Raw genomic sequence first — 23,447 nt, 5'->3', positions numbered from 1 at the left:
TTTCTAATTAACTGGTAGTAGCCACCCCATTGGCGTCACTGTGCTCTCCGTTAGCTTCCCCATTAGCCTCCTTTGTATTTCCCAGCCTCTCCTCCTCCTCCTCCTCTTGATAATACTCCTGTGCATTAGACCCATCTCCATAATCCTTAATATTTGAACCATCATCAGGAAGATTAGTCTTAAACTGTGACAAATCCCAAGTCTCACCACCATCATCCTCCTCTGTATAATACTTGTCAGAAAACTTCTCCAAGATAACCTGTTTACCAGTCTGAGGTTTCTTCCCACTTTTCTTCTCCTCCTCCTTCTTTTGATCTTCTCTTTTCGACTTTTGTTCAATTTTCCACTTCTTGAACGACTCTGCTGTGATTGGCGTAAATGTACTCTTGTCCAATTTGCTTCTTTCCAATTCTAAAAATTCCTCCAATGTAATCTTTGGTGCACTATCAGCCGCTAGCTTCTCCAACTTCTTTTGTTCTTTAGTCTTTAGGACGAATCCAGGTGGTAACGAGTGTTTATATTTACATTCATTTCCACCATTCGGACATACCCAAAACCATCCGTACTTCCCATTCTCAACTGCATCAATGAAGTACTTGCATACTTTATCAGTGGTTGTTTTAGGGTTTCCATGCTTGGAAAGAATAACACTACGCAATTTCTCCTCATCCCAGTTATCCATTGTATCTTGCTCCTTCTCCTCTCTAGCATCAGTGTACAAATCCTTCTTAACGTCTTTTCTACCAACGTTCAAATCATGACTAAACTTACACTTGTTTCCTTTAGAACAAACACCCTGTCTGAAAAATTCACATAATATCGACTTAGGATCAACTCCAAAGGGCACTTTTTGTTGTTGTATTCCAAATAATTTGGCTGCTTCTTTCTTAGCTTCTTCAGCTGCTTTCTTCTCCTCTGCTTTCCTCTTGGCTTCTGCTTCTTTCCTCTTGGCTGCTCCTCCATCGATACCAGCTTGTAATTGATTGATTTGCTGTTGTACTCTTTTCGATTTGTTCTTATTCTTCATACCAAAGGTCTTGTCTTCGGCTGACTTGGCTTTCGCCTTGGCCTTATTCTTATCTGATGGCTGTTGCTTCTTCTTTGGTGGCATGATGATGATACTCTGTTGTTTGAACTTAGAGTCTTGTGATGATGATGATGATGTAATTTTTTTTTTTTTTTTGCTTTTTTTTTTTCAAAAATTTTTCAATGGGTATATGCCCCTACGTACAATAGATCTACATGTTTTTGGAAACTCATTTCTAGCTTATCTAACTTAATTTGAGGAAGGTGTACATAGTACAGATGACAGATGACAATTGATTTCCTACATGAAACGCGCAAGCAATTCTTCTAAGTCATAGATCTTACGATCATACAATGCAAACATCGCTCGTAACTCATAAATGGTATAGCATCTCTTCAAGGTAACCAAATTCTTTTCACTGCTATCCAATCTCTCGACTTTACATTCCAACTTGTCCATTGCATTGTACGTTTTCGTGCTGGCGAATGGCGAGGACCAATGAAATCCGACACATCCCGGGTCAATTTGCGGACTAAACCACGATTGTTGCTCTAGCACAAAATAGCGAGCAGGGCCGTTATAGTAGTCATAGCTCCTCCACCAATGAATACCGGCATTTGGAAATTGTACTGTTAGTTTACAAACATTTTGAGCAGTTTGTGTGTCCGCTTTTGCAGTTGAAACAATGATTTTTTTTCAAGTATTTGTGCTTAATTGTACATATTTTCACTGGCCAATAGTAAGAGTACTTAGTTATTCGTAATCCTAGTTGGATCAATTTTGGAAATGAAGTATCAATATTAGAAGTTGAGAAAAGTTCATCGAAATTACAGGACCCAGCAATGTACAATTCTCTTAAATCAGTGGTGGAAAATATCTTGTCAATCCTAAACTTTCCATCATAAGACAAAACGTCATAAGTAAGCTCCATCTTCAATCGTTTCAATTTTAATTGACATTCATATCTCTTTCGAAACCAATTGCTTCGGGGAACACGAACATTTAAATCAGTGACATTAGCAAATACATCATCCTTACCCAACTTCATAAATGGACTTTGTGGATGAGATGCTCGTGTGGGGTAGTATACATGCGGTATATTGCGCCTAGTATCTCCTACCCAAGTGTCTGCTTCTGACAATATTGCACATCCGCTACATGAACTCTTGGGAAATTCAACGCCAGCATCACCATCCGCTCGAAAGTAGTCAGGTGATTTCTCGTGCAAAGATATGTGATAGAAATTCTTGATTCGATTAAAATGTGAACGGAGCTGTCTACAGTCCAGCAAGGGATACTCGAGGCAAGTAACTGACTGGGTTGCGTCCATAGTCGTCAAATACTTTTTAATGGAATCAATCGAGATGATGGTGAACTTGTTTGCTGTTGGATTATTCAAGTTTTTAGGGAAGCTGTATTTGATAATTGAAGGTTTTTGACATTTTGGTGAGGTATGAACCTCGTATACATGTATGTGTTTGTAAAGTTTCAACTTTGTCACAACTTGTAAACTTGAATGTAATGGCGCCAAAACCAAAGCTTGATGCTGGTTGATTTCGGTAAAAATAGTTTCCAATACGTGGTGTGGTAGATCTACTAATGTAACCATAGTTTGTGTGAATCAAGCGTGGAAGTGGAAAGGGTCGTTTCAAATCAAACCAGGCCATTGCAGATGTTGATGTGCGGTGCAGTACTTTTTAAAGCAAGTATAAAGGACAAATTGTTTTGGCGTGTGGTTGCAAATTTCAGAAAAGGGAAATTAATAATATCCACAGTGATAAAAGCCTTTCTCTGAACCATGTCTATAAGCGCTCCCCTTAGGTGCAAAAAGGTCTTCAAGTCATAGTTGACTTGGCCCGTGGCTCCATTAGAGCTCACTTTCCTTGCTTCCATTGCTTGATTTTAGAGATATGGTTAGTTAATCAAATTTCTCATTTTGTGTCACTTCCTGTTCCACATGTGAGGATAATTCAAACTGGTTAGTAATTGACACTCCTTAATACTTTAAACACTTCTTCATTTGTTGATAGTATCAAGAATTCACTGTCTATTTGTGTTTGGATAGGTTGTAGAGAAAAGTTACCAATTTTGGTTCACATACTGTAAGGTATCTCAAGTCGCAAACGCAGCAACAGAAAGGCTTTTGCATCCAAAGCAAACTACTCTACCTACAAGTGCATCCGACATCACTTGATACCGCTTTATATCAATTTATATAACATTGTTCTATTTCATTCTAGACATCACTCTCTCTAAGCTCAACCTCACATCACCCTTAGCAAAATGATCCAAATTATAATACTTTGGCGCAATCTCAACCAACCATTCCGGCTGCACACAAGTCACAGTCCGAATATAGTTCTTACTCGTCAACACAAACTCATTATAAATGACCCATTCACCAGGGTTAGATACAACGGTACTGGGGTGGATCAAAACATCTTGGTTGTCTTTTACTGTAAGGTAGCCCTTGGCGCCACCGCTTCTCTTTTTGGCCACTTGCATAAAGAAGCCAGCAACGAGGGCCTTTTTGATATTTTGCCAGTATTGCGGCTCAGGGATTTCGCGGTACTGTGTCACTAATTCCAAGTCGTAGCGCTGCATCATTCGCAGCAATTGTGAACGAACGTTACGTGCGCTGACGAGTGATCGATAGCTTAAGAAATGATCACGACACCATCTATGAACTTCTAGCTCCTGGGCAACAAACGCTTCGTAGACGTTAATGAGAGTCAAATGATCACCGTCAAACTCAGCAAATGACAACTTGGCTTCATCAGCTTGTTGACGAGCCGACAATGGACGCACAAAGACACTGGGTACACTCAACATTGCCACAATGGTCAATATCTCCTCGGAACATTTATAAGCTGGTGACGCAATCAACATTACCGCAAGCATAGGATCAAGGGGGAAATTGGATGCTAATCTTCCCAACGCCGTCAACTCTCCTTCATCTGAAAGACACTGTAAATAGTTCAACTCTTCCAATGCCCGCATCATGGTCTCTGGAGCTGGTGGGTCCATGAAATCAAAATGGACCAAATCATCAATTCCCAATTTTTTCAATTCCAACACCGTGGAAGCTAAGTTCGAACGTAGAATCTCTGGATACGATTGTTGAATCAACTCCTTCTTGAATGCTTCTTCTGTGTAGAGTCTGAAACATTTACCGGGTCTAGTACGACCGGCTCTACCTGCTCTTTGTTGAGCACTAGCTTTAGAAATAGGCGATACAAGCAAAGATTCAACACGGACTCTAGGGTTGTACACCTTTTGCTTTGAGAACCCAGGGTCAACAACATAAACAATACCATCGATAGTCAATGAAGTCTCGGCAATATTTGTAGACACAATAACTTTTCTACCAGCACGACCACCAGGAACAGGGTTCACCGGCGCTGGTTCAAAGATCCGTTGTTGTTGATTCGGAGGCAATGATCCATACAAAGGATACACCTTCAACGGCCCGCACCCTTGTTCCCTAATCAAGTCATCACCTTCAAACTGAATCTTTCTACACGCCTCTTCAATCTCCTCCTCACCAGTAAGGAACAACAACACATCACCTTCATCCTCCGTGGCGTGGATCTGCAACACCGTACGGATAGCCGCATCAAGATAATCCTGCTGAAACTCCGGGGTATAGTAAATCTCTACCGGATGGGTCCTTCCAGCCACCGCCAACAATGGTGCATCATGGAAATAACTCTGAAACTTTTCCGCATCCAACGTTGCCGACATGATAATCAACTTCAAATCGGGTCTCCTTACGCTCACTTGTTTCAACAACCCCATCAAGATATCAGTAGCCAATGTTCTCTCATGCGCCTCATCGAGAATAATACAAGAGTAACGGCTCAAATCATGATCCTCCATCGCTTCTCTCAACAACATACCATCAGTCATATACTTGAGTATGGTTTTCGAGCTCGTCTTGTTCTCAAAACGGATACTGTACCCAACTTCCTCGCCCAATTTGACATCCATCTCATCAGAAACACGCTGAGCAACCGACATGGCCGCCACACGTCTCGGTTGCGTACACGCAACTTGCTTCCCCGTCAAGTGGGGCATCTCGTCATAGAGGACAAATTGAGGGATCTGAGTAGTTTTACCTGACCCAGTCTCACCAACGAAAACCATGATTTGCGTCGAATGGAAAATCTTGAGGAATTCCAGACGTTGGGCATGAACCGGCAAGTCACGACGCACTTTAAGGATCTTGAAATAGGAGTCGGTAAACTCATCACCAGTGAATGGGTTAATTGGCCCATCTTCAAGTCGTTCCGCGTCTTCTGCTGTAGTTTGGTGACGCACGAGTCCTTTGAATTCACCATTATCGTGATGGATCAATTTGGTGTCGTGTTGTGGGTGCGGGTGATCATGGAGGGACTTTTCTGCTTCTTCGGCGACTTTCTCAGCCTGGGAGTCATCGTTACTATCCATGGCAACTTTTTGTCTCTTGTGTGATCTCTCTGTCATATTCGTTAAAGGAGAAGAGCTGTATGGGTATCGCAGAGGGAAAAGATTCAGCGAAGAGAAGAAGAGAAAAAAAAGTTCATCTAACTACACATACACACTGTTTATAATCTAGCTATCAGCTATTCACAGTCTATCTATCTCTGCAAGTGCAGATACCAGTCATTTAAAGCAGCACTAAGTATCTCCCTCGCAAAATCCCTATTCAGTTCCATAACAACACCTCTAGTGCTCTTAAACCAGTCAGCAATCCCTTGCTGCAACTTACCCTTGTTTTTAATAGTCAATGAGCTCAAAGTGATGAAATTATAATCAGAATAGAAGTCCTCAAACAAGGTCAAAACAAGCTCAAACTCATCTCGGCTGAGCTCCAATTCACCAGTGAATGGAAGCATAGTGAATAGTTGCTCAGTGTAGAAAGATGCAAATAGATTGATTTTCTCTACCGTTGGTTGTTGTTTCTGGTCGTTCAAGTTGTGGAGAAAGCAGTAGACGCTTGTGGTAAAGAGTATGCCTGATTTGTGTAGTGACTCGTGGATGGCGAGTAGCTTCTGATCATGGGAGATTTTTCTATGGTAGAAGTTGTTGCTGACGAGGGCTAATGATGGGGCGATTTTGCGAGTTGCGGGGACAGTAGAACTGGTAATGGGGATATGAGCAGGAGCAGGTGAGACTACTAGGTCCAACTGACGGTTGACTGGTTGAATAGATGAGTTCATTAGCAAAAGTGTGTGTAGAGAGTGGGACTAAGAAAGTTTTTTGCAACTTCGATATGCGGAAATAAAAGAACGACGTACTGATACATCTACACTCTGCTAAATTTGTGTCAACTGCACTGCTGTATCTTGTTAGTGTAGAAGTATCCAAGCGGCTCCTGTTGCTTGTAGGCATATTTGTTTACAAACCATCCCTGCCGAAAACTCACCATACGGCACCATTCTGGTAGCTCCACCAAATCTGAAACACAGACCCAAAAAAAATATACAACTCCACCTCCTCTACTCCATCAGCTTCAACAACAGAGATTCTATCAATGGATGCAAGTTTAATAATAATTGTGTTCGGTACACTCCTCACAGGAGCAGCCAACTCACTCCTTACAAAATTTCAAGACAATCAAGGCGTCCATGACTGTGCTACATCCAACCCACAATATTTCAACCAGCCGGGTATCCAAACACTACAAATGTTTCTTGGAGAATGGTCGATGTTTTTTGTGTATTTGGGGTATAGGTGGTACTACTCGAGTAAGTACATACAGCTAAGTGAAGAGGAAGTGGATGTAAGTGGATCTGATGGAGGCGCTTCTATATTTAAGCATTGGAAGTTGGCTATCCCGGCAATTTGCGACTTGAGTTGTACGACGTTGCTCAATATAGGTTTGATTTACGTACCTGTATCCATCTACCAAATGACGAGGGGGTCAGTTGTGTTGTTTGTTGCTGTGTTGTCTGTCATATTCCTTCGTCGTAAGATATCCAAGTTGCATTGGATTGCATTGTTGGTTATTACTTTGGGTGTGGGTATAGTTGGTCTCAGTGGATCACAATCAAAGAGTAAGACAGAGACAGTCGATTCATCTTCTTCTTCTACGCTGAGCGCAGGGTTGGTTGTGTTTGGTATACTTTTGATTATTAGTGCTACTTCACTCCAAGGTGTGCAATTTGTAGTTGAAGAACACATATTGGCCAAACAACCCATAATCCCACTACAATTAGTCTACATTGAAGGATTCTTTGGTGCTACTACAATTGTGTTATTTATGGTTGTGGCTAATTTCATTTCAAAGTGGGTGCAATCACCAGAAGAGTTTGCTAAATCACCATTCAATATAGTTGAAGCATTTTCACAAGTGTTGAATAATAGGACAGTGTTGGTTACATCTTTCCTTATCATGGCATCGATTGCAAGTTTCAATTTTTGTGGATTATCCATTACGCATAGGGTGTCAGCTACGGCTAGGTCAACAGTAGATACATGTAGGACGTTAATTGTATGGTTATTTGCTGTGGTTGTGATGAAGTGGGAACAATTTAAGTTTTTACAAATGTTTGGGTTTGCTGTATTGGTGTTTGGTACATTGTGGTTTAATGGAGTGTTGGAGGTGGAGAAATGGAGGTTTATCCCCACTTGGTTAAAAGAAGATGAGGCTGTTGAAGATGACAGGACACTGATTGATGAAGCGTTAGAAGAGAGACTAATTAGCTAGAACTAGGTGGTACTATGTCGTATTTTTCACAAAAACTGGGTATGCTCATCGTAATTGCAGCCAATAAAGGTGCAAAATCAAGGTCAAAAAAAAAAAAAAAAAAAAAAAAAGCTTGACTTTATGGCATTAGAGTTTTGAGGTTTAAGATTTTGTGGTGGGTGAAAAAGTTTTTCAAAACAATGCAACGGTTATAATTCAAACGGTATATATTGAAAGGCTGGTTAGAGTGTAATCGAATTTGATACTGTGTTGCTACGGCTGTATATGTGCGTCATCATCATCATCAAACAACAGATACCTGGTTAGATCTAGATCTATAGTAAAATAAGATATTATATTGTATTCTTATCGGTTGTACTTGCATCAGTTAGGATAAATTAGCAGGATCTAGATTCAATACAAGGCTTTGTACGTAAGATCTTTCTAATTCTGATGTAAAACAAACTTGCTACAGATTTTTTGCCAAGTTTTGTTGCAAAATCAAACAAAAAAATTTTCTCATCTTAATGAGGTCATCGGCTTAGCTTACTGTTTGGGAGAAAAGAGAAACAACCAGCCTACAACAATAGGAAGAAGAAGAAGAGCTCAGGTTGAGGAGTACTTAGAAATGGGATCCGACAACGACAAGCTCTGAACAGAGATATTTCTTATTTCTACTGTAGGTGTATCTTACCACCTTAAAAAAGAAGGATTAAGTCATGTATAATGTATAAGTTTGAGTGTAGAGTAATAACAAGGCTGGAAGAATTAGACGATTTTGGTGTGTAATTCACTTTTGTAATAATAATAATTTAAACGCCTAATCTTTTTGTACTTGGATAGGTGTATATTTTGGTTTATCCCAATTGGGTTAAATTACACGACAATAAGTCACGTGTATACTATACTGCTACTACTATTGCTCTTACTATTGTACTACTTACTGTCATTGTGTTCTTTGTTGCTTTTGTGATGGATACGCTCAAAAAGAATTTTCAACAACAGCCAGCATAAAGCATAAGGAAACACAATACCACATCTTAGTCACAAGTACACTACTTATCCATAGTTAAGAAAATCGTCTAACTATTGTTTATTATACTTAAAAATGTAAACATTACACAAATGCACAAAATTGTATTTTTTTTTTGGCACAATTGATGCAAAATTTCACCATATATTCTTTTAACCGCCAAAAAAAATAAATAAAGAAAGAAAGAAATAAAATCATACAACATAAAACGACAAGCCTTGCATTAACTCTAAGAAACCACAAAATAGAAACTAAACCAGAAGCTTATTATAATAATCGTTTAACAATTGTAAAATCTAACAATAAAATAAAACCAAAACAAAATTCCCTCCTTCGACAACATAACAACGCAACTTTTCTCTCTTTCTTTTTCTCCTTTCTCCTTTCATATCACCACTTTTTTAACTCCTTTATTTGAAGTTTTCTTTCCTTTTAATTTTCCAACTAGTTTGTCATTCCTTTACATCTTTATACTATTAAAGCTATAGTATAATCACCACTTACCTTTAGTCATTCCTTTCTCATAAAAAGAATCAACAGAAACATAAAAGTCAACTACAACAGTTCAAAAAATGAAGTTTTCAACTGCTACTTTATTCGCAGTCTTGTCGTCCATCATATCTGTCGAAGCTTCCTGCTCATACGAAGGAGGTAACTACTACTGCGCCCAAACCAACAAGGTTGTATACAAGGGCATTGGATTCTCCGGTTCATACCAAGATGTCACCAATATGGATGACGATAGTGGAACTTGTACTCAAGAAAGCCACTCCTTTAGTGGAAACTTGAGTCCTCTTGATGAAGAATTATCTGTCCATTTTAGAGGTCCTTTGAAATTGTTGCAATTTGGTGTTTATTACCCAGGTGATAACAGCACTAACTCCAAGAGAGATGCTATTGAAGAAGAAGAAGATTGCAACACCAGACACGTCCACCACAAACACAAGAGAGCTACTGAATTTGTCAAAGTCACTCAAACTGTCTTTATTGATGGTAATGGAAACACCGTCACTTCACAAGCCACTGAAACAGGCACTGCTGATGATAGTTCTAGCAACAATGCCGCTACTGCTGGTACCACTTCAGTCACCAACTTGGCAGGTGAAGGAAAAGCTTATAGATCAATCTCCACCCAATCTGCGCCAACCACAACTTCATCAGACGCTTCTTCCTCTACAGAGACTGCTGCTGCTGATGGTGCTTGGCAAAGAGACTCCTACTACACCCCAGGTAACGCCGATAACTGTGTCTTTTTGAACTACTACGGTGGTTCAGGATCAGGTGTTTGGTCATCCAACTTTGGAAACTCATTATCTTATGCCAACTCTGACAATTCTGGTGGTTCATCTAGTCCTGTTGCCTTGGAAGAAGTCACCATTGGTTCAAACACTGAGTTTGTTGTCATGTCGGGACAAAAATGTTCAGGAGACTCTTGTGGTTACTACAGATCAGGTACAGTTGCTCATCATGGTTTTGGTGGTAATGAAAAGATTTTCGTTTTTGAATTTGAAATGCCAAGTGATGGATCTTCTGGATTCAATGCTGATATGCCAGCCGTCTGGTTGCTTAATGCCAAGATCCCAAGAACTTTACAATACGGAGACTCTTCATGTTCATGCTGGAAGAGCGGTTGTGGAGAAATGGATTTATTTGAATGTTTATCATCTGGTTCCAGTAAATTGATTAGTCATTTACATGATGGACAAGGTGCTTCTTCAAATTCAAACAATGGTGGTGGTGGATCTCAAGATTATTTCCAAAGACCAACCAGTGGATCATTCAAGGCAGCTGTAATCTTTACTGGAAATGAGATTCATATTGTTCAAGTTGATGATTCTACTGATTTTGGATCGAGTTTGGATGAAGATACTGTTAACTCTTGGTTACAACAATCAGGCTCAGTAGCCACCATCGGTTATTAAACAAACAAACAAACACTACCTCCCTCCCTCGCTCCCATCTGCTCTGCCTAAAAGAGTATACTAATTTGTTGTTGTTCTTGTAATTTTTTGTATTTTTTATATATTTTGTATAGTAGACCAAAATGAAAAAAAGATATCCAATAAAACCATCAATTGTAATCACTTCCTCTAATGGGCACACACGTCGGAGTAGACATCGGCACATCCTCAATTCGAGTCACTTACAACTCAACAACAACAACAACAACAACTAAAAGCCAACCGATTCGCATAAACAAATCAAAATTCATTACTCAATCTTCACTTGAAATCTACGAATCCCTACTACAACTACTCCCACCTCATCATTCTTCATTTGACTCCATTGCCATCTCAGCTACATGTTCCACTGTGATCACCAAGAAAATAAATGGATTCCTCCACCCATTCAACTTGGACCCTAAAGGAACTGCATCCGATGTGTTGCTATGGATGGATAACTCAGCGATTCAAGAAACGCAGGTTCTTAATCTGCTAGATACACCAGAAATCAGCCATGCTAGAGCACAACTTGGCGGCAACTTCATCTCTGAACTAGGTCTACCGAAATTGAAAATGATTCAAAATACATATCCAGAGGAAGTGCATAATCTTGTCTGTTTTGAATTGTATGATTGGATCAGCTACATGTTGAAATATGGTGTTGTTGATGGCAGAGTGGAGTGCCATTCACTAGATATCGTTGAGTCCCATCTGTACGCAACTGATGGGTCCATAAAGGGGTGGTCGAAAAATTTGCTTAAGGAAGCTGGGATTTCACTCGAGATTGGTGGGGTGAACCTGATCAATGGATCCATTGGGGAGCCAATTGGGATGGTACATGGCACAAACGCAGTCATTGGTCATGGATGCATCGATTGCTATGCGGGCTGGATCAACTCACTTTCATCTCAATCACAAGAGGATTCCAATTCCTGTTTTATGGTTGCTGGCACATCAACTTGTTTCATCTACAACAGCAAACAGAAGCTGTTCCATGATGGGATGTGGGGTCCATATAACCTCACTAAACCTGGTCATTACGTTTACGAGTTCGGCCAGCCGGCAACTGGCAAACTCTACGAACGATTATTTACCAAACATGGTATACTGCCCAACAACTATGCGTCAACATTTGCAACATTGGAGAAGCAAACAGCAGAAGTAGAGAAGAGCAGCTGTCCTGGAATCCATCAGCTATTGAAGGGTTATTTCTACTATGGCGACGTCTATGGCAACAGAACGCCATACCAAGATGGCGCCATGTCTGAACTGATCATCGATAATCCTAATGGACCATTTGGACCAATTATAAACAACAACAACACCACCACAGCAGATGCCTTGCTCGCTGAGTATAATCTCATTATGGAGTTTCTTGCATTTCAAACACGACACTTGATTGAGCCGTTGGGGGTCGACACGTTGGTGATATCTGGATCACAGGCAAAGAATGCGAGGTTTGTTCAACTTGTTGCTGATTTGTGTGATGTGGAAGTTAGAGTAATGAGTGTGGATTGTTGTGTTGGTGCTGCGAAGTTGGGCCATGTGGCACAACTATGTCATGAAGGGTGGACTTATGAGAATGCATTTGATAACGTTACAAGAGGGGACTGTTCACAGGAAGAGGAAAAGGAAAAGGAAAAGGAGGTGGTGTTTACTCCTAGAGGAGGAGGAAGTAAAGGACTGGCTATTCTGGAGAGTGAGTTGTCTTTGTTACTTGTCAAGTATCAAATTTATCTAGATATGGCAGATAGACAACGACAATATCGAGACATGATGGGATAAAAACTGAGAAGATATAAGGACTACATGCGCGAGATGTGAATTTGGTCCTCCTGTTCCGGAGTTCTCTTCGTGGTTTCGTTTTTATTCGTGGCGTTTTAAAGCTCCAATTTACCCCACTGGAGAAATGCTGTCCGAATGAAATTTAAAAGAAACAAAAAGAGAGATAAAATAATAAAATAAAAATTTAAGGGCTGCAAAATATAAAGAGAAGAAAAAAACAACCGCTGATGAAACATTTTAAAGGGTTTCAGGGGTACACAGTAGGGGCGCAGTGAAAAACTCATCACTTGAATAATAAGAATATATATAGTATATACATATTACAGTAGACTTACTAAACCTAATAAATCTATGATACGTTAGTAGTAAGATTTAATGCCAGAGAAATAAAAACACTTGATTACCTTTGTATTCTCTGTTTTATAAAGTTTTATACGGTTGAGATTCACAAACAAAAGAAAAAAATTGAAAACTCCGCATAAAACACAACAAACTTAAAAATTAAAAATTAATAATTAAAAAATTTATAAAGAAAACCTAAATCATCCAACAACGAATGGGCTCTTATCTATAGATATATATATATATACCTTTTACTTACTCAGCTATGAACAACAGCACAGTTGACTCACATGAGCAACAACAAAAGCAACAAAAACAACAGTCACCTAGCACTACCCAACAACAGCCCCACCAGCCTCAAGCTCAGCGGTATCAATCCAGTCCAAACTCTCGATTTTCAGACTTCTTTCGCAACGACAACAACAATAACAATAACAACAACAACAACAACAACATCAGCCCAACCCAAAAACCAAACATCTCCAAACAGTCCGTCACAAAAATAACAAACAAACACACGACAAAAAGCAGCATCGCCAACTACAAAAACGGTACGAATCCAAACAGGAAGAAACGCACAACTACATCACGAGCTTGTGATGCATGTGCGTTGAGGAAAGTCCGATGTGGACCAAATACGCCGTGTGAGCATTGCAAAGCTAATGGGTTGGTTTGTACTCGGAATCGGGAGAGGAAAAAGTCGGGGCCAAAGGCGTTATCGAAAAAGACGCTAGATTCGATAAACAACTTGAGCGAGGTTATTGAACTAAATACACCTGGCGCTAATGGTGGAGGAAGTATTGGTGTTGGTGGTGCCGGTGGAGGAATTTGGCCTAGGCTGGAGTTATCGTCAAGACAGTCGTCTACACATTCGCAAGAAAGAAGTCCGAGTATAGTTGAAGAGGAGACGGGCTCTTCGCGTCATTCGACGCCGTCTTTGAGTAATCGATCATCATCGGTGGTGCAGCCTTCAGTGACGCCGGTTCCAGTACAGCGTGGGGGTAGTTTTGACCAAGGGAGTTTACAGTTGGTGCCTAGCCAGGCTCAAACTATGATTAATGAGGCAGATCTTGGAACCAGCAACAGCATCAACAACAACATCAACAACAACATCAACAACAACAACAACAACAACAACAACAATAGTGCTTCTGCTTCTATTGTGACTACTACTGCTACTCCTTCTTCTTCTACGGAGGAGTACCTTGTCACCCCAAGCAACTTGATTGAAAATCTCAACTTGATAGGCGAAGAGCCCTCAATTTCCGAACTACTTGCTCCACTAACGGTGAAATCCATCTTGACCAACTATTCAAAACTAGTGTCATTCCTAAATTCAAATTACCCCAACATCACCAATTCTCAAGGTGTAAATACCCATTATCTCGAGATCAATCTAGTTCAACATCACGACGACTCGCTCTACTTGTCCACTTTACTTATAATCATCACCCTAAATCAAATCATTGCGGAGATTTTAATCAAGTTGAAGAAACAGAAATTTAAAAAATTTGTCAGCTATGCTAAAAAGAAATTGGCATTTCGACCATTCAAGAGTTTTAAAAACTTGTGTCATTTCAAAGTATTGGAGATATTCTCCTTGATAGAAAAGAATTTTATTGTGCCTTCAATCATACCTCGAAACAAAGCCAATGGGAACCATACGCAAAATTTATTTGCTCATTTAAATCAGTACCAAATCTACTACAACTTGTCCTTATCCAATATCCAATTATGCAACTACAATCATATTTTGAATTTAACCAATACGTTAAACTCGTACACTTCACCCGAGACTCATAACGCATACGGCAACGAAGCGCAAGAACATCAGAAGCTATTATATATAAGTCGTGCAATTAGCAATTTCCAGTTGATCCATGTTCGCGAACATGATTCAGTGGCTCCTGTGCGTGAATTGTATGAGTTGATTTATACATTTGAGCGATATTATATCTTGTTGAGCTCGTATAATTATGATGTGAATGTGTTTCGAAATAATGACGTATTGTTGCATTTGAAAAGTGATAAATATCATCGTGCAGTAGTAGCTTCTGAAGGGTATGCTTATAGGCTAATGCATTTAATTGAAGACCTGGGCTTGATTCAACCGATATCCAAGACTGCCTGGTTTAACCAACTGTTGGAATTTGATAAGCCACATCCAGGTTATTTTGAACTAAAAGGAAGGATCGAAGCATTAAGAACCACCATCTCCACATCATCATCATCTTCTTCTTCTCCAGATCACATGTGGAACATCATTTGTGAAATCCTTCTATTCAAAATCATGCTAGTTCGCCCTTTAAACTTTGATCAAAGCAAACTAGAAATCATTCGCATAATTGACTCCATATGCCATCACTTGGAACTTGCAGATGGAGATGTGTTTAAAGTCAAAGTGTCAAACTACCAAATCCTACAACCAATGTTGCACATTTTGAAGATTTTCTTGGAGATTAAACAAGTTGAAGTTGGGTTGGGCAAACTGGTTAATTTACAAGATCAAGAGTTGTTGGTTCGGTTTAGTGAGTTGTTGATTAGTCACTTGCCTTTCTTTAATAATATTAATAAGTTGATTCGGGCACATAAGATTTTGAATAATTGGTTTTTGATGTTGAGTGAGGTGAAGAAGGAGGATAGTGAGCAGCAGCAGCAGCAGCAGGAACTGCAACAACAACAACAACAACAACAACAGCAACTACCATCATCGTTGCAAAGTTATGAACCTGTACCTGTACCTTCACCAATGCCAATGCCAATACAACCAACACCACCAACTCCCCAGAATATTGATCTACCATTACACACAGGTATAACCCCTCAATCTCATCAAGCACCATCATCATCATTTGCTTCGTCCTTATTTCAACCACAACAACGAATTGCTTCTCAAATAGATGTGAATGAGCTAATGAGAGACTTCACTGTGTCTAGACTAGATGGACCCAATTTCGAAATCAATAATCCTACTCCTGCTGTCCAATACCGTGCAGATGACGATGAAGAGGATGATGATGATGATCAAGATCAGGATTTTTTCACTATTGTACCCAAGAATGAACATGGTCATAAATTTATCCACAATAATGCACCACCAACAACGGAAGCAGAAGCAGCACCTAGTGGAGGTGCCACTGGTGCCACCGGAGGCATGAGTGACTTTGTTGTTGCCAATGATCTTCCATCGACTCCTCAGTTTAATTTCCCTAGTATTGGTAGTAATACCAACTTACCAATGAGTGCAAGTACCAGAAGTTTTTTTTCCTTGCTTAATGTTACAAACTACATTGAGGATGGCAATAATAATCAGAATCAAGCGGGTGACGCCAAAGGTGGTAGTAGTAGTAGTGGTAGTGGTATTACTGGGTCTAGTTTTTTCAACTTGAGTAATTTACGGTAGGGACTGGTGGCTATGTAATGGGAGTGTATAGTACAGAGAGTATCATAAACAGTGCATTTCTTACTGTATTACTGTATTACTGTATTACTCTCTATTACTCTATTACTGTGTATTACTCTATTGGGGAGTTCAGCAACAAAAAAAAAAAAAAAAAAAAAAAAATTTAAAAATTTAAAAATTTGACGAAATTCAACAACAAACAACCAAAACTAACCACTATAAAGAAACCAATCAAACTTAAACTTAAACTAACCAAAACTAATCACCACCACACATACATCAGCTATTGTAAAACTCACAACTCAAAACTACATCATCAAATCTTTCACTTGCATTTACTAATTTTTCTTTCATTTACATTTTTTCATATTTTTCTTTTATCATAAGCAATGGATTTAGACACTGATGTACCAATGGAAGACGTTGAAGACCAACAACAATTTAACAATAGCAACAATAGCAGCAGCACAACCAATGCTGACTCCACAATCAAAGTCAACAAAACCACCATCAAAGAAAATGCTTCTGCTTCTGCTGATGACACTAAAGATAAGGCCCCTACCCTAGACTCACTGTCAATTAATCAATTAGATGCCTGGATTGAAAAATTATCCAAATGTGAACCACTTTCCGAAGACGATGTTAAGAAATTATGTAATATGGCCATTGATGTATTAATACGTGAAGAAAATGTGCAACCTGTTCAAGTACCAGTGACGATTTGTGGTGATGTTCATGGACAATTTCATGATTTGATGGAATTGTTCAAGATTGGTGGTCCTTGTCCTGATACAAATTACTTGTTTATGGGAGATTATGTTGATCGTGGGTACTATTCAGTTGAAACTGTTTCATATTTGGTTTGTATGAAGGTGAGGTTCCCCAATAGAATAACCATTTTACGAGGCAATCATGAATCAAGACAAATTACTCAAGTTTATGGGTTCTATGATGAATGTTTACGAAAATATGGGTCTGCTACCGTTTGGAAGGTTTTCACAGACTTGTTTGATTACTTCCCCATTACTGCATTAGTTGATAATAAGGTTTTCTGTTTACATGGTGGATTATCACCAATGATTGAAACTATTGATCAAGTAAGAGAGTTGAATAGAGTTCAAGAAGTTCCTCATGAAGGACCCATGTGTGATTTATTATGGTCTGATCCTGACGATAGAGGTGGATGGGGAATTAGTCCAAGAGGTGCTGGATTCACTTTTGGTCAAGATATTTCTGAACAATTTAATCATACTAATGATTTGAGTTTGATTGCTAGAGCTCATCAGTTGGTGATGGAGGGATTCAGTTGGAGTCATCAAGAGAATGTTGTCACCATCTTTTCAGCTCCAAATTATTGTTATAGATGTGGTAATCAAGCAGCTATAATGGAGATGGATGAACAACATAATAGACAATTTTTACAATATGATCCATCAGTAAGGCCGGGTGAACCAACAGTTACAAGAAAGACTCCAGACTACTTCTTGTAGTGGGGGTGGAGAGAAGTATAGTTATACGTAGAAATGACAAAGTGTTTAGTATTATTAAATTTGTATTAACGTTTGAATTGTTTACATTGATGATGATGATGATGATATAGGGATTACTGTAATTGTCGCGACATTGACTTATTTTATTTTTTGCGACATTGAAGTAGAATAAGCCAACCAGAATCAACAGAATAAGCAAACAGAAAAAAAAATTTATACTTTCTACCACAGAACAGACCCATCCAGAAGATATGTTGAAGACACAAGCTAAAGCTATACCTAGATTAACAGCAGTCTCTCGCAGGCTGTTATACACCTCAGTATTAGACTCAGATATCAATATTACCAAGAATGGTAAAGTAAATGTATCTGTTGGACCAGGAGGTCGTTCATCAAGAACTGGTTATACAGCAACTGTGTTTGGAGCTAGTGGATTCTTGGGTAGATACCTTGTATCGAAACTTGCTAGACACGGTACTACTACAATTGCTCCTTACAGAGATGACTTGAAGAAGAGATTTTTAAAAGTTGCTGGTGATTTAGGTGTGGTTAATTTTGTTGAAATTGATGCTCGTAATTTACAAAGTATACAAGATTCAGTGGCTCATTCTGATATCGTTGTCAATTGTATTGGAGTTGATTATAATACAAAGAATTTCTCCATGGCTGATATAAACATTGGATTAACTGAAAGAATTGCTCAAGCTACTAAAGATGCTGGAGTTCCAAGATTTATCCATGTTAGTTCATACAATGCTGATCCCAAATCTGATTCAGTTTTCTATGCAACCAAGGGTGTTGGTGAAGAAGTTGTTAGAAATATTATCCCTGATGCCACTATTGTTCGTCCATCACAAATGTTTGGAAGAGAAGATAATTTATTAAATTATTTAGGTCCAAAGATAAAAATGTGGACTCCAAACAGAAACCAAAAACAAATTTACCCAGTACATGTTCTTGATGTCGCTAGAGCTTTGGAGAAGATTGCCTATGATGATTCCACCACTGGTCAATTGTATGAATTATACGGACCAGAAAAATTATCGTATCTAGATATCAGACTGATGATTCATGGAATCACTGAAAATTACGCACAAGCAGGTCCATTCAGTTATAATTTCTACGATTATGACTTGCCATTACCTATTGCCAAGTTGATTGCTCAAGCACAACAATTGGTTTGGTGGAAATTGGCCAATCCTGACCAAATGCAAAGACACGTTATAGATCAACATATAGACCCTACAGCAAAGACTTTTGCTGATTTGGGCTTGCATGATCAAACTAAGTTGGCTGATGTGTTGTTTACTTATGTTAAACAATGGAGACATCCATTGATTGCACAAAAGGGTGGTCCAAGTCATAAGAAGTTGGATGAATTGAGAACTATCCAACATTTTACTGATTAGGGGAAGTAGCTTTGTGTGTAGAAGGGTAAAAAATGAAAAGAAACAGTGTTTATCGTAACTATGTAATTAAAGCTCATGGACATACCCGAGGCTTTTGTTTTTGTGAAATTATCACCCCAAGAGAGATAATAAAAATTTTGAACTTTTTTACCCCATTCAGTATTCAGTACAAGAAACAGCTTTTACCTTTCCTTCTTCTTCTTTATCAGGTTACTCAATACTAAGATGTACCAGCTCCCTTCAATTGAAGAGTTTAGAAAACTGTCACCAGAAGAACAAAAGGAAGTAATTGACCACCTTTTCGAACCATGTGATTCACTCAACTGGTTTATTCAATCGTTTGTCATTCACCAAAGATTCGAAACCTACACTCAGTTCATCAACTTGGTACGTTCAGAACTCGAAATATTAGTCAACCGCAATGGGTTTTTCGCAGTAAGGAACGGTTACGAAGCCAATAACTTAATCAATGATATAATTTCTGCCCATCCAAGATTAGGAGCGCAGCCCAAAGCAACGACACAGTTGAGTCAACATTCAGCTGAAGAACAAAAGAAATTGGGCGGTGAAGCAATGCAAAAGAAATTAGCTGAGCTTAATGAAAGGTATGAACTGACTTTCCCCGGGTTAAGATATGTTGTTTTCGTTAATGGAAGAAGTCGAGATGAAATTATTGTTAATATGGAAGAACGTATTAAACGGAATGATATTGAGTTGGAGAAAAAAGAGGCGTTTGATGCTATGTGTGATATTGCATTGGATAGAGCAGCCAAGTTGGGTGTTAAGTTATAGGTAGATCCTATAGGAGCAATCTCTGTAATAGATATAAGTTAAATATGGTTTATGGTTTATGGTCTATGGTCTATGGATCTATGGGTGTAGTTTTTTTGGTTGGTGAACGACCTTTTGTCAATTTCAAAAGTTTTTGTCGAACCAAAAATTAAACTCAAATTGATAGCACTACCACCACAGCAAACGACTAAAGCAATCCAATCCAATCCAATCACAACCTCAACTTAACTCAATACAATGGTATGTAATCCAACATATTCTTCTAGAAACCACAATTGTACTAACTCCTCCCTCTTAGGCTGGTGCTTTAGAAAATGCAAGAAAGGAAATTAAACGTCTTTCATTAGACGACCACAAGGAACATCACTATGGACAAATCTTTTCCGTTTCAGGACCAGTCGTGGTTGCGGAAAACATGATAGGATGTGCCATGTACGAATTGGTCAAAGTAGGACACGACAATTTGGTTGGTGAAGTGATTAGAATCAATGGAGATAAAGCCACTATCCAAGTTTACGAAGAAACGGCTGGTGTTACTGTTGGTGACCCAGTTTTGAGAACTGGAGCTCCATTGTGTGCTGAATTGGGTCCTGGTTTGTTAAACACTATTTACGATGGTATTCAAAGACCATTGAGATCAATTAGAGAAAAGACTGAATCGATTTATATCCCACGTGGTGTTGATGTACCATCATTGTCTAGAACTACCGAGTATGATTTCAAACCGGGTCAATTGAAAGTCGGTGATCATATTACTGGTGGTGATATTTTTGGATCCATTTATGAAAACTCATTGTTGGATGATCACAAGATTTTACTTCCTCCAAGAGCTAGAGGTACCATTACTTCTATTGCTGAACCTGGTTCTTATAATGTTGAAGATACTGTTTTGGAATTGGAATTTGATGGTAAAAAACACAAGTATTCAATGATGCATACTTGGCCAGTTAGAGTTCCAAGACCAGTTGCTGAGAAATTGACTGCTGATTATCCATTGTTGACAGGTCAAAGAGTGTTGGATTCTTTATTCCCATGTGTTCAAGGTGGTACTACTTGTATTCCTGGTGCTTTTGGTTGCGGTAAAACTGTTATTTCTCAATCATTGTCGAAATACTCCAACTCGGATGTCATTATTTACGTTGGTTGTTTCTCAAAAGGTACTCAAGTTATGATGAGCGATGGTCAAGATAAATCAATTGAAGATATTCAAGTTGGTGAACACGTTATGGGTAAAGATGGCTTGCCTAGATCTGTCGTTGGATTGCCAAGAGGTTACGATACCATGTACGATGTTAAGCACATTAGTGAACACAACCCTGGTGCTGAAGCTCATGGTATGATGGATTTCACTGTTTCTGCTGACCACAAGTTAATCTTGCGTACCAAGCAAAATGTGGTTGTTACAACCCGCAACCATGGTGGCAAGACTTATGCTGCAGTCAATTACTTTACATTGGAGGATTCGAAATATGGTGTGCAGATGGTTAGAGTTAAAACCAAGGCCTTTGGGTACCACGTACATGGAGGACAAGCGGGTGCCGAGGAGAAAGCACGCCTCTTTGCTGCCGGACTTGATCTTGACGAATATATTGAGTGGACCATTGAAGCTAAAGACTATGCCAAGGTGGATGAGAATGTTAGAAGTAGGACTACGCAATTGATCAACCCAGTTTGGTTGGAAACTGGGGAAATTGGAAAGTGGTTGGAAAGTAGAGGTCAGAATAAATCCTTGGCCCCAACTTTGGCCTATTTGCTTGGTTCATGGGTTGGTAATGATGAGGAACGTGATGCAACCGACTATGAGAGCTTTATTGGCGAGCAAGTGACTATTGCAAGAGCCCAAAATGCTGAGATCGATTTGGACAGTGATGCTGAAAGTGATGTCTCTGAAATATTTGAGGAGGTAGAATCAGACAATGAATCAGATTTGTCAGTAACTTCATGGGATCAACGAGGTGATTTGACTGCTAAAGGAGCAAGAAAGCACAATATTTCCAACAGCGTCATCTTGGATGCCATTGAGTATTTTGGAGTTAGACAAAAGACCCAGAATGGCTTTGTTAAAACCGTGCCTCAACACTTGGCCGTTGATGACATTAGCGTTAGGGAATCCTTCTTGGCTGGTTTGATTGATTCTGATGGAGATGTAAAGGAATTCAAGAATGCTACAATCTCAACAATTTATAAATCCGTTTGCTATGGTGTCCTCAAAGTTGCACGCTCTTTGGGAATTGAGACATCAATCACCACCGAGAATGCCAAAGTTGCTCCGACTGGGGCCACTCAGCTTATGTACCAAGTCTTTTTGAACGGTTCAGCTGTTGCTGGAGTTCTCGCAAAATGTACTCTTGAAAAGAACAAGTCAACTGAAACAGATTTTGAAAGAGGACCAGTTCCATTCCATTTCGATTTGGTCGCATGTGGAAAGCAAGACTATTATGGTATCACTTTGGACGAATTTTCCGATCATCAATTCCTTCTTTCCAACATGGCCTTGGTGCACAATTGTGGTGAAAGAGGAAATGAAATGGCTGAAGTGTTGATGGAATTCCCTGAATTGTTTACTGAAATTGACGGAAGAAAAGAACCAATTATGAAACGTACCACATTGGTTGCCAATACTTCAAATATGCCCGTTGCTGCTAGAGAAGCTTCAATTTATACTGGTATTACATTGGCTGAATATTTCAGAGATCAAGGTAAGAATGTTTCTATGATTGCTGATTCGTCATCTCGTTGGGCTGAAGCATTGAGAGAAATTTCCGGTAGATTGGGTGAAATGCCTGCTGATCAAGGGTTCCCTGCATACTTGGGGGCCAAGTTGGCCTCGTTCTATGAAAGAGCCGGTAAAGCCACAGCTTTGGGTGCACCTGATAGAGTTGGTTCCGTTTCTATTGTTGCTGCTGTTTCTCCAGCTGGTGGTGATTTCTCTGATCCAGTCACTACATCTACTTTAGGTATCACTCAAGTGTTTTGGGGATTGGATAAGAAGTTGGCTCAAAGAAAGCATTTCCCTTCGATAAACACTGCTGTTTCATACTCGAAATACACCAATGTGTTGAATAGTTATTATGATAAAAACTATCCTGAGTTTCCTCAATTGAGAAATAAAATCAAGGAGATTTTATCCAATGCTGAAGAGTTGGAACAAGTTGTTCAATTGGTTGGTAAATCAGCCTTGAGTGATTCAGATAAGATTACCTTGGATGTTGCTGCTTTAATTAAAGAAGATTTCTTGCAACAAAATGGGTACTCCACCTATGATGCATTTTGTCCAATTTGGAAAACTTTTGATATGATGAAGGCATTTATCTCGTACTATGATGAAGCTCAAAAGGCAGTTGCCAATGGTGCTCAATGGTCGAAGTTGTCAGAAGCTACTAGTGATGTGAAACATTCTGTTTCATCTGCCAAGTTCTTTGAACCAAGTAGAGGTGAAGAAGAAGGAGATAAGGAGTTTGGTGAGTTGTTGACCAACATTTCCGAAAAGTTTGCTGATGCAGCAGAGTAGTAAGCTCAATAGAGGAAAAGAAGAAATACATATACGTTTTAT

General features: G+C 39.2%; 11 protein-coding genes and 1 pseudogene across 12 annotated transcripts; 8 read left to right on the top strand and 4 right to left on the bottom strand. All coding sequences in view use genetic code 12, as the record gives it.

Moving 5' to 3' along the window:
- Positions 1 to 7: 7 nt before the first annotated feature.
- On the bottom strand, positions 8 to 1,111 carry I9W82_004490 (uncharacterized protein; the record flags this gene model as incomplete). Its single annotated transcript, XM_067693567.1, has 1 exon — positions 8 to 1,111. The coding sequence occupies one exon, from the start codon at positions 1,109 to 1,111 to the stop codon at positions 8 to 10; it is 1,104 nt and encodes a 367-aa protein (XP_067547276.1).
- Positions 1,112 to 1,327: 216 nt separating this feature from the next.
- Positions 1,328 to 2,636, bottom strand: I9W82_004489 (annotated as a pseudogene). The gene is made up of 2 exons: positions 1,748 to 2,636; positions 1,328 to 1,578 (listed from the first exon to the last, which is right to left on the bottom strand). Coding segments are annotated over exons 1-2 (1,140 nt in total).
- A 617-nt stretch (positions 2,637 to 3,253) lies between these two features.
- On the bottom strand, positions 3,254 to 5,512 carry I9W82_004488 (DEAH-box ATP-dependent RNA helicase; the record flags this gene model as incomplete). The annotated part of the gene is made up of 1 exon (XM_067693565.1): positions 3,254 to 5,512. One exon carries the CDS (start codon positions 5,510 to 5,512, stop codon positions 3,254 to 3,256), a length of 2,259 nt encoding a protein of 752 aa, XP_067547275.1.
- Positions 5,513 to 5,646: 134 nt separating this feature from the next.
- On the bottom strand, positions 5,647 to 6,228 carry I9W82_004487 (uncharacterized protein; the record flags this gene model as incomplete). The annotated part of the gene is made up of 1 exon (XM_067693564.1): positions 5,647 to 6,228. The coding sequence occupies one exon, from the start codon at positions 6,226 to 6,228 to the stop codon at positions 5,647 to 5,649; it is 582 nt and encodes a 193-aa protein (XP_067547274.1).
- Positions 6,229 to 6,542: 314 nt separating this feature from the next.
- I9W82_004486 (uncharacterized protein) lies at positions 6,543 to 7,718 on the top strand (the record flags this gene model as incomplete). The annotated part of the gene is made up of 1 exon (XM_067693563.1): positions 6,543 to 7,718. One exon carries the CDS (start codon positions 6,543 to 6,545, stop codon positions 7,716 to 7,718), a length of 1,176 nt encoding a protein of 391 aa, XP_067547273.1.
- A 1,584-nt stretch (positions 7,719 to 9,302) lies between these two features.
- On the top strand, positions 9,303 to 10,652 carry TOS1 (Tos1p; the record flags this gene model as incomplete). Its single annotated transcript, XM_067693562.1, has 1 exon — positions 9,303 to 10,652. The coding sequence occupies one exon, from the start codon at positions 9,303 to 9,305 to the stop codon at positions 10,650 to 10,652; it is 1,350 nt and encodes a 449-aa protein (XP_067547272.1).
- A 171-nt stretch (positions 10,653 to 10,823) lies between these two features.
- On the top strand, positions 10,824 to 12,458 carry I9W82_004484 (uncharacterized protein; the record flags this gene model as incomplete). The annotated part of the gene is made up of 1 exon (XM_067693561.1): positions 10,824 to 12,458. The coding sequence occupies one exon, from the start codon at positions 10,824 to 10,826 to the stop codon at positions 12,456 to 12,458; it is 1,635 nt and encodes a 544-aa protein (XP_067547271.1).
- Positions 12,459 to 13,065: 607 nt separating this feature from the next.
- Positions 13,066 to 16,203, top strand: I9W82_004483 (Zn(II)2Cys6 transcription factor domain-containing protein; the record flags this gene model as incomplete). Its single annotated transcript, XM_067693560.1, has 1 exon — positions 13,066 to 16,203. The coding sequence occupies one exon, from the start codon at positions 13,066 to 13,068 to the stop codon at positions 16,201 to 16,203; it is 3,138 nt and encodes a 1,045-aa protein (XP_067547270.1).
- Positions 16,204 to 16,592: 389 nt separating this feature from the next.
- On the top strand, positions 16,593 to 17,693 carry PPH21 (phosphoprotein phosphatase 2A catalytic subunit; the record flags this gene model as incomplete). Its single annotated transcript, XM_067693559.1, has 1 exon — positions 16,593 to 17,693. The coding sequence occupies one exon, from the start codon at positions 16,593 to 16,595 to the stop codon at positions 17,691 to 17,693; it is 1,101 nt and encodes a 366-aa protein (XP_067547269.1).
- A 251-nt stretch (positions 17,694 to 17,944) lies between these two features.
- On the top strand, positions 17,945 to 19,102 carry I9W82_004481 (uncharacterized protein; the record flags this gene model as incomplete). The annotated part of the gene is made up of 1 exon (XM_067693558.1): positions 17,945 to 19,102. The coding sequence occupies one exon, from the start codon at positions 17,945 to 17,947 to the stop codon at positions 19,100 to 19,102; it is 1,158 nt and encodes a 385-aa protein (XP_067547268.1).
- Positions 19,103 to 19,327: 225 nt separating this feature from the next.
- Positions 19,328 to 19,894, top strand: I9W82_004480 (uncharacterized protein; the record flags this gene model as incomplete). Its single annotated transcript, XM_067693557.1, has 1 exon — positions 19,328 to 19,894. One exon carries the CDS (start codon positions 19,328 to 19,330, stop codon positions 19,892 to 19,894), a length of 567 nt encoding a protein of 188 aa, XP_067547267.1.
- Positions 19,895 to 20,131: 237 nt separating this feature from the next.
- Positions 20,132 to 23,405, top strand: TFP1 (H(+)-transporting V1 sector ATPase subunit A; the record flags this gene model as incomplete). Its single annotated transcript, XM_067693555.1, has 2 exons — positions 20,132 to 20,134; positions 20,193 to 23,405. The coding sequence occupies 2 exons, from the start codon at positions 20,132 to 20,134 to the stop codon at positions 23,403 to 23,405; spliced, it is 3,216 nt and encodes a 1,071-aa protein (XP_067547266.1).
- Between the last annotated feature and the right edge of the window lie 42 nt (positions 23,406 to 23,447).

Source organism: Candida metapsilosis (assembly GCF_017655625.1).
Source record: "Candida metapsilosis strain BP57 chromosome Unknown scaffold6, whole genome shotgun sequence".
Lineage (NCBI taxonomy): Eukaryota > Fungi > Ascomycota > Pichiomycetes > Serinales > Debaryomycetaceae > Lodderomyces > Lodderomyces metapsilosis.
Note: the sequence above shows the minus strand (reverse complement) of the source record. Positions and strands in the feature narration are given on the sequence as shown.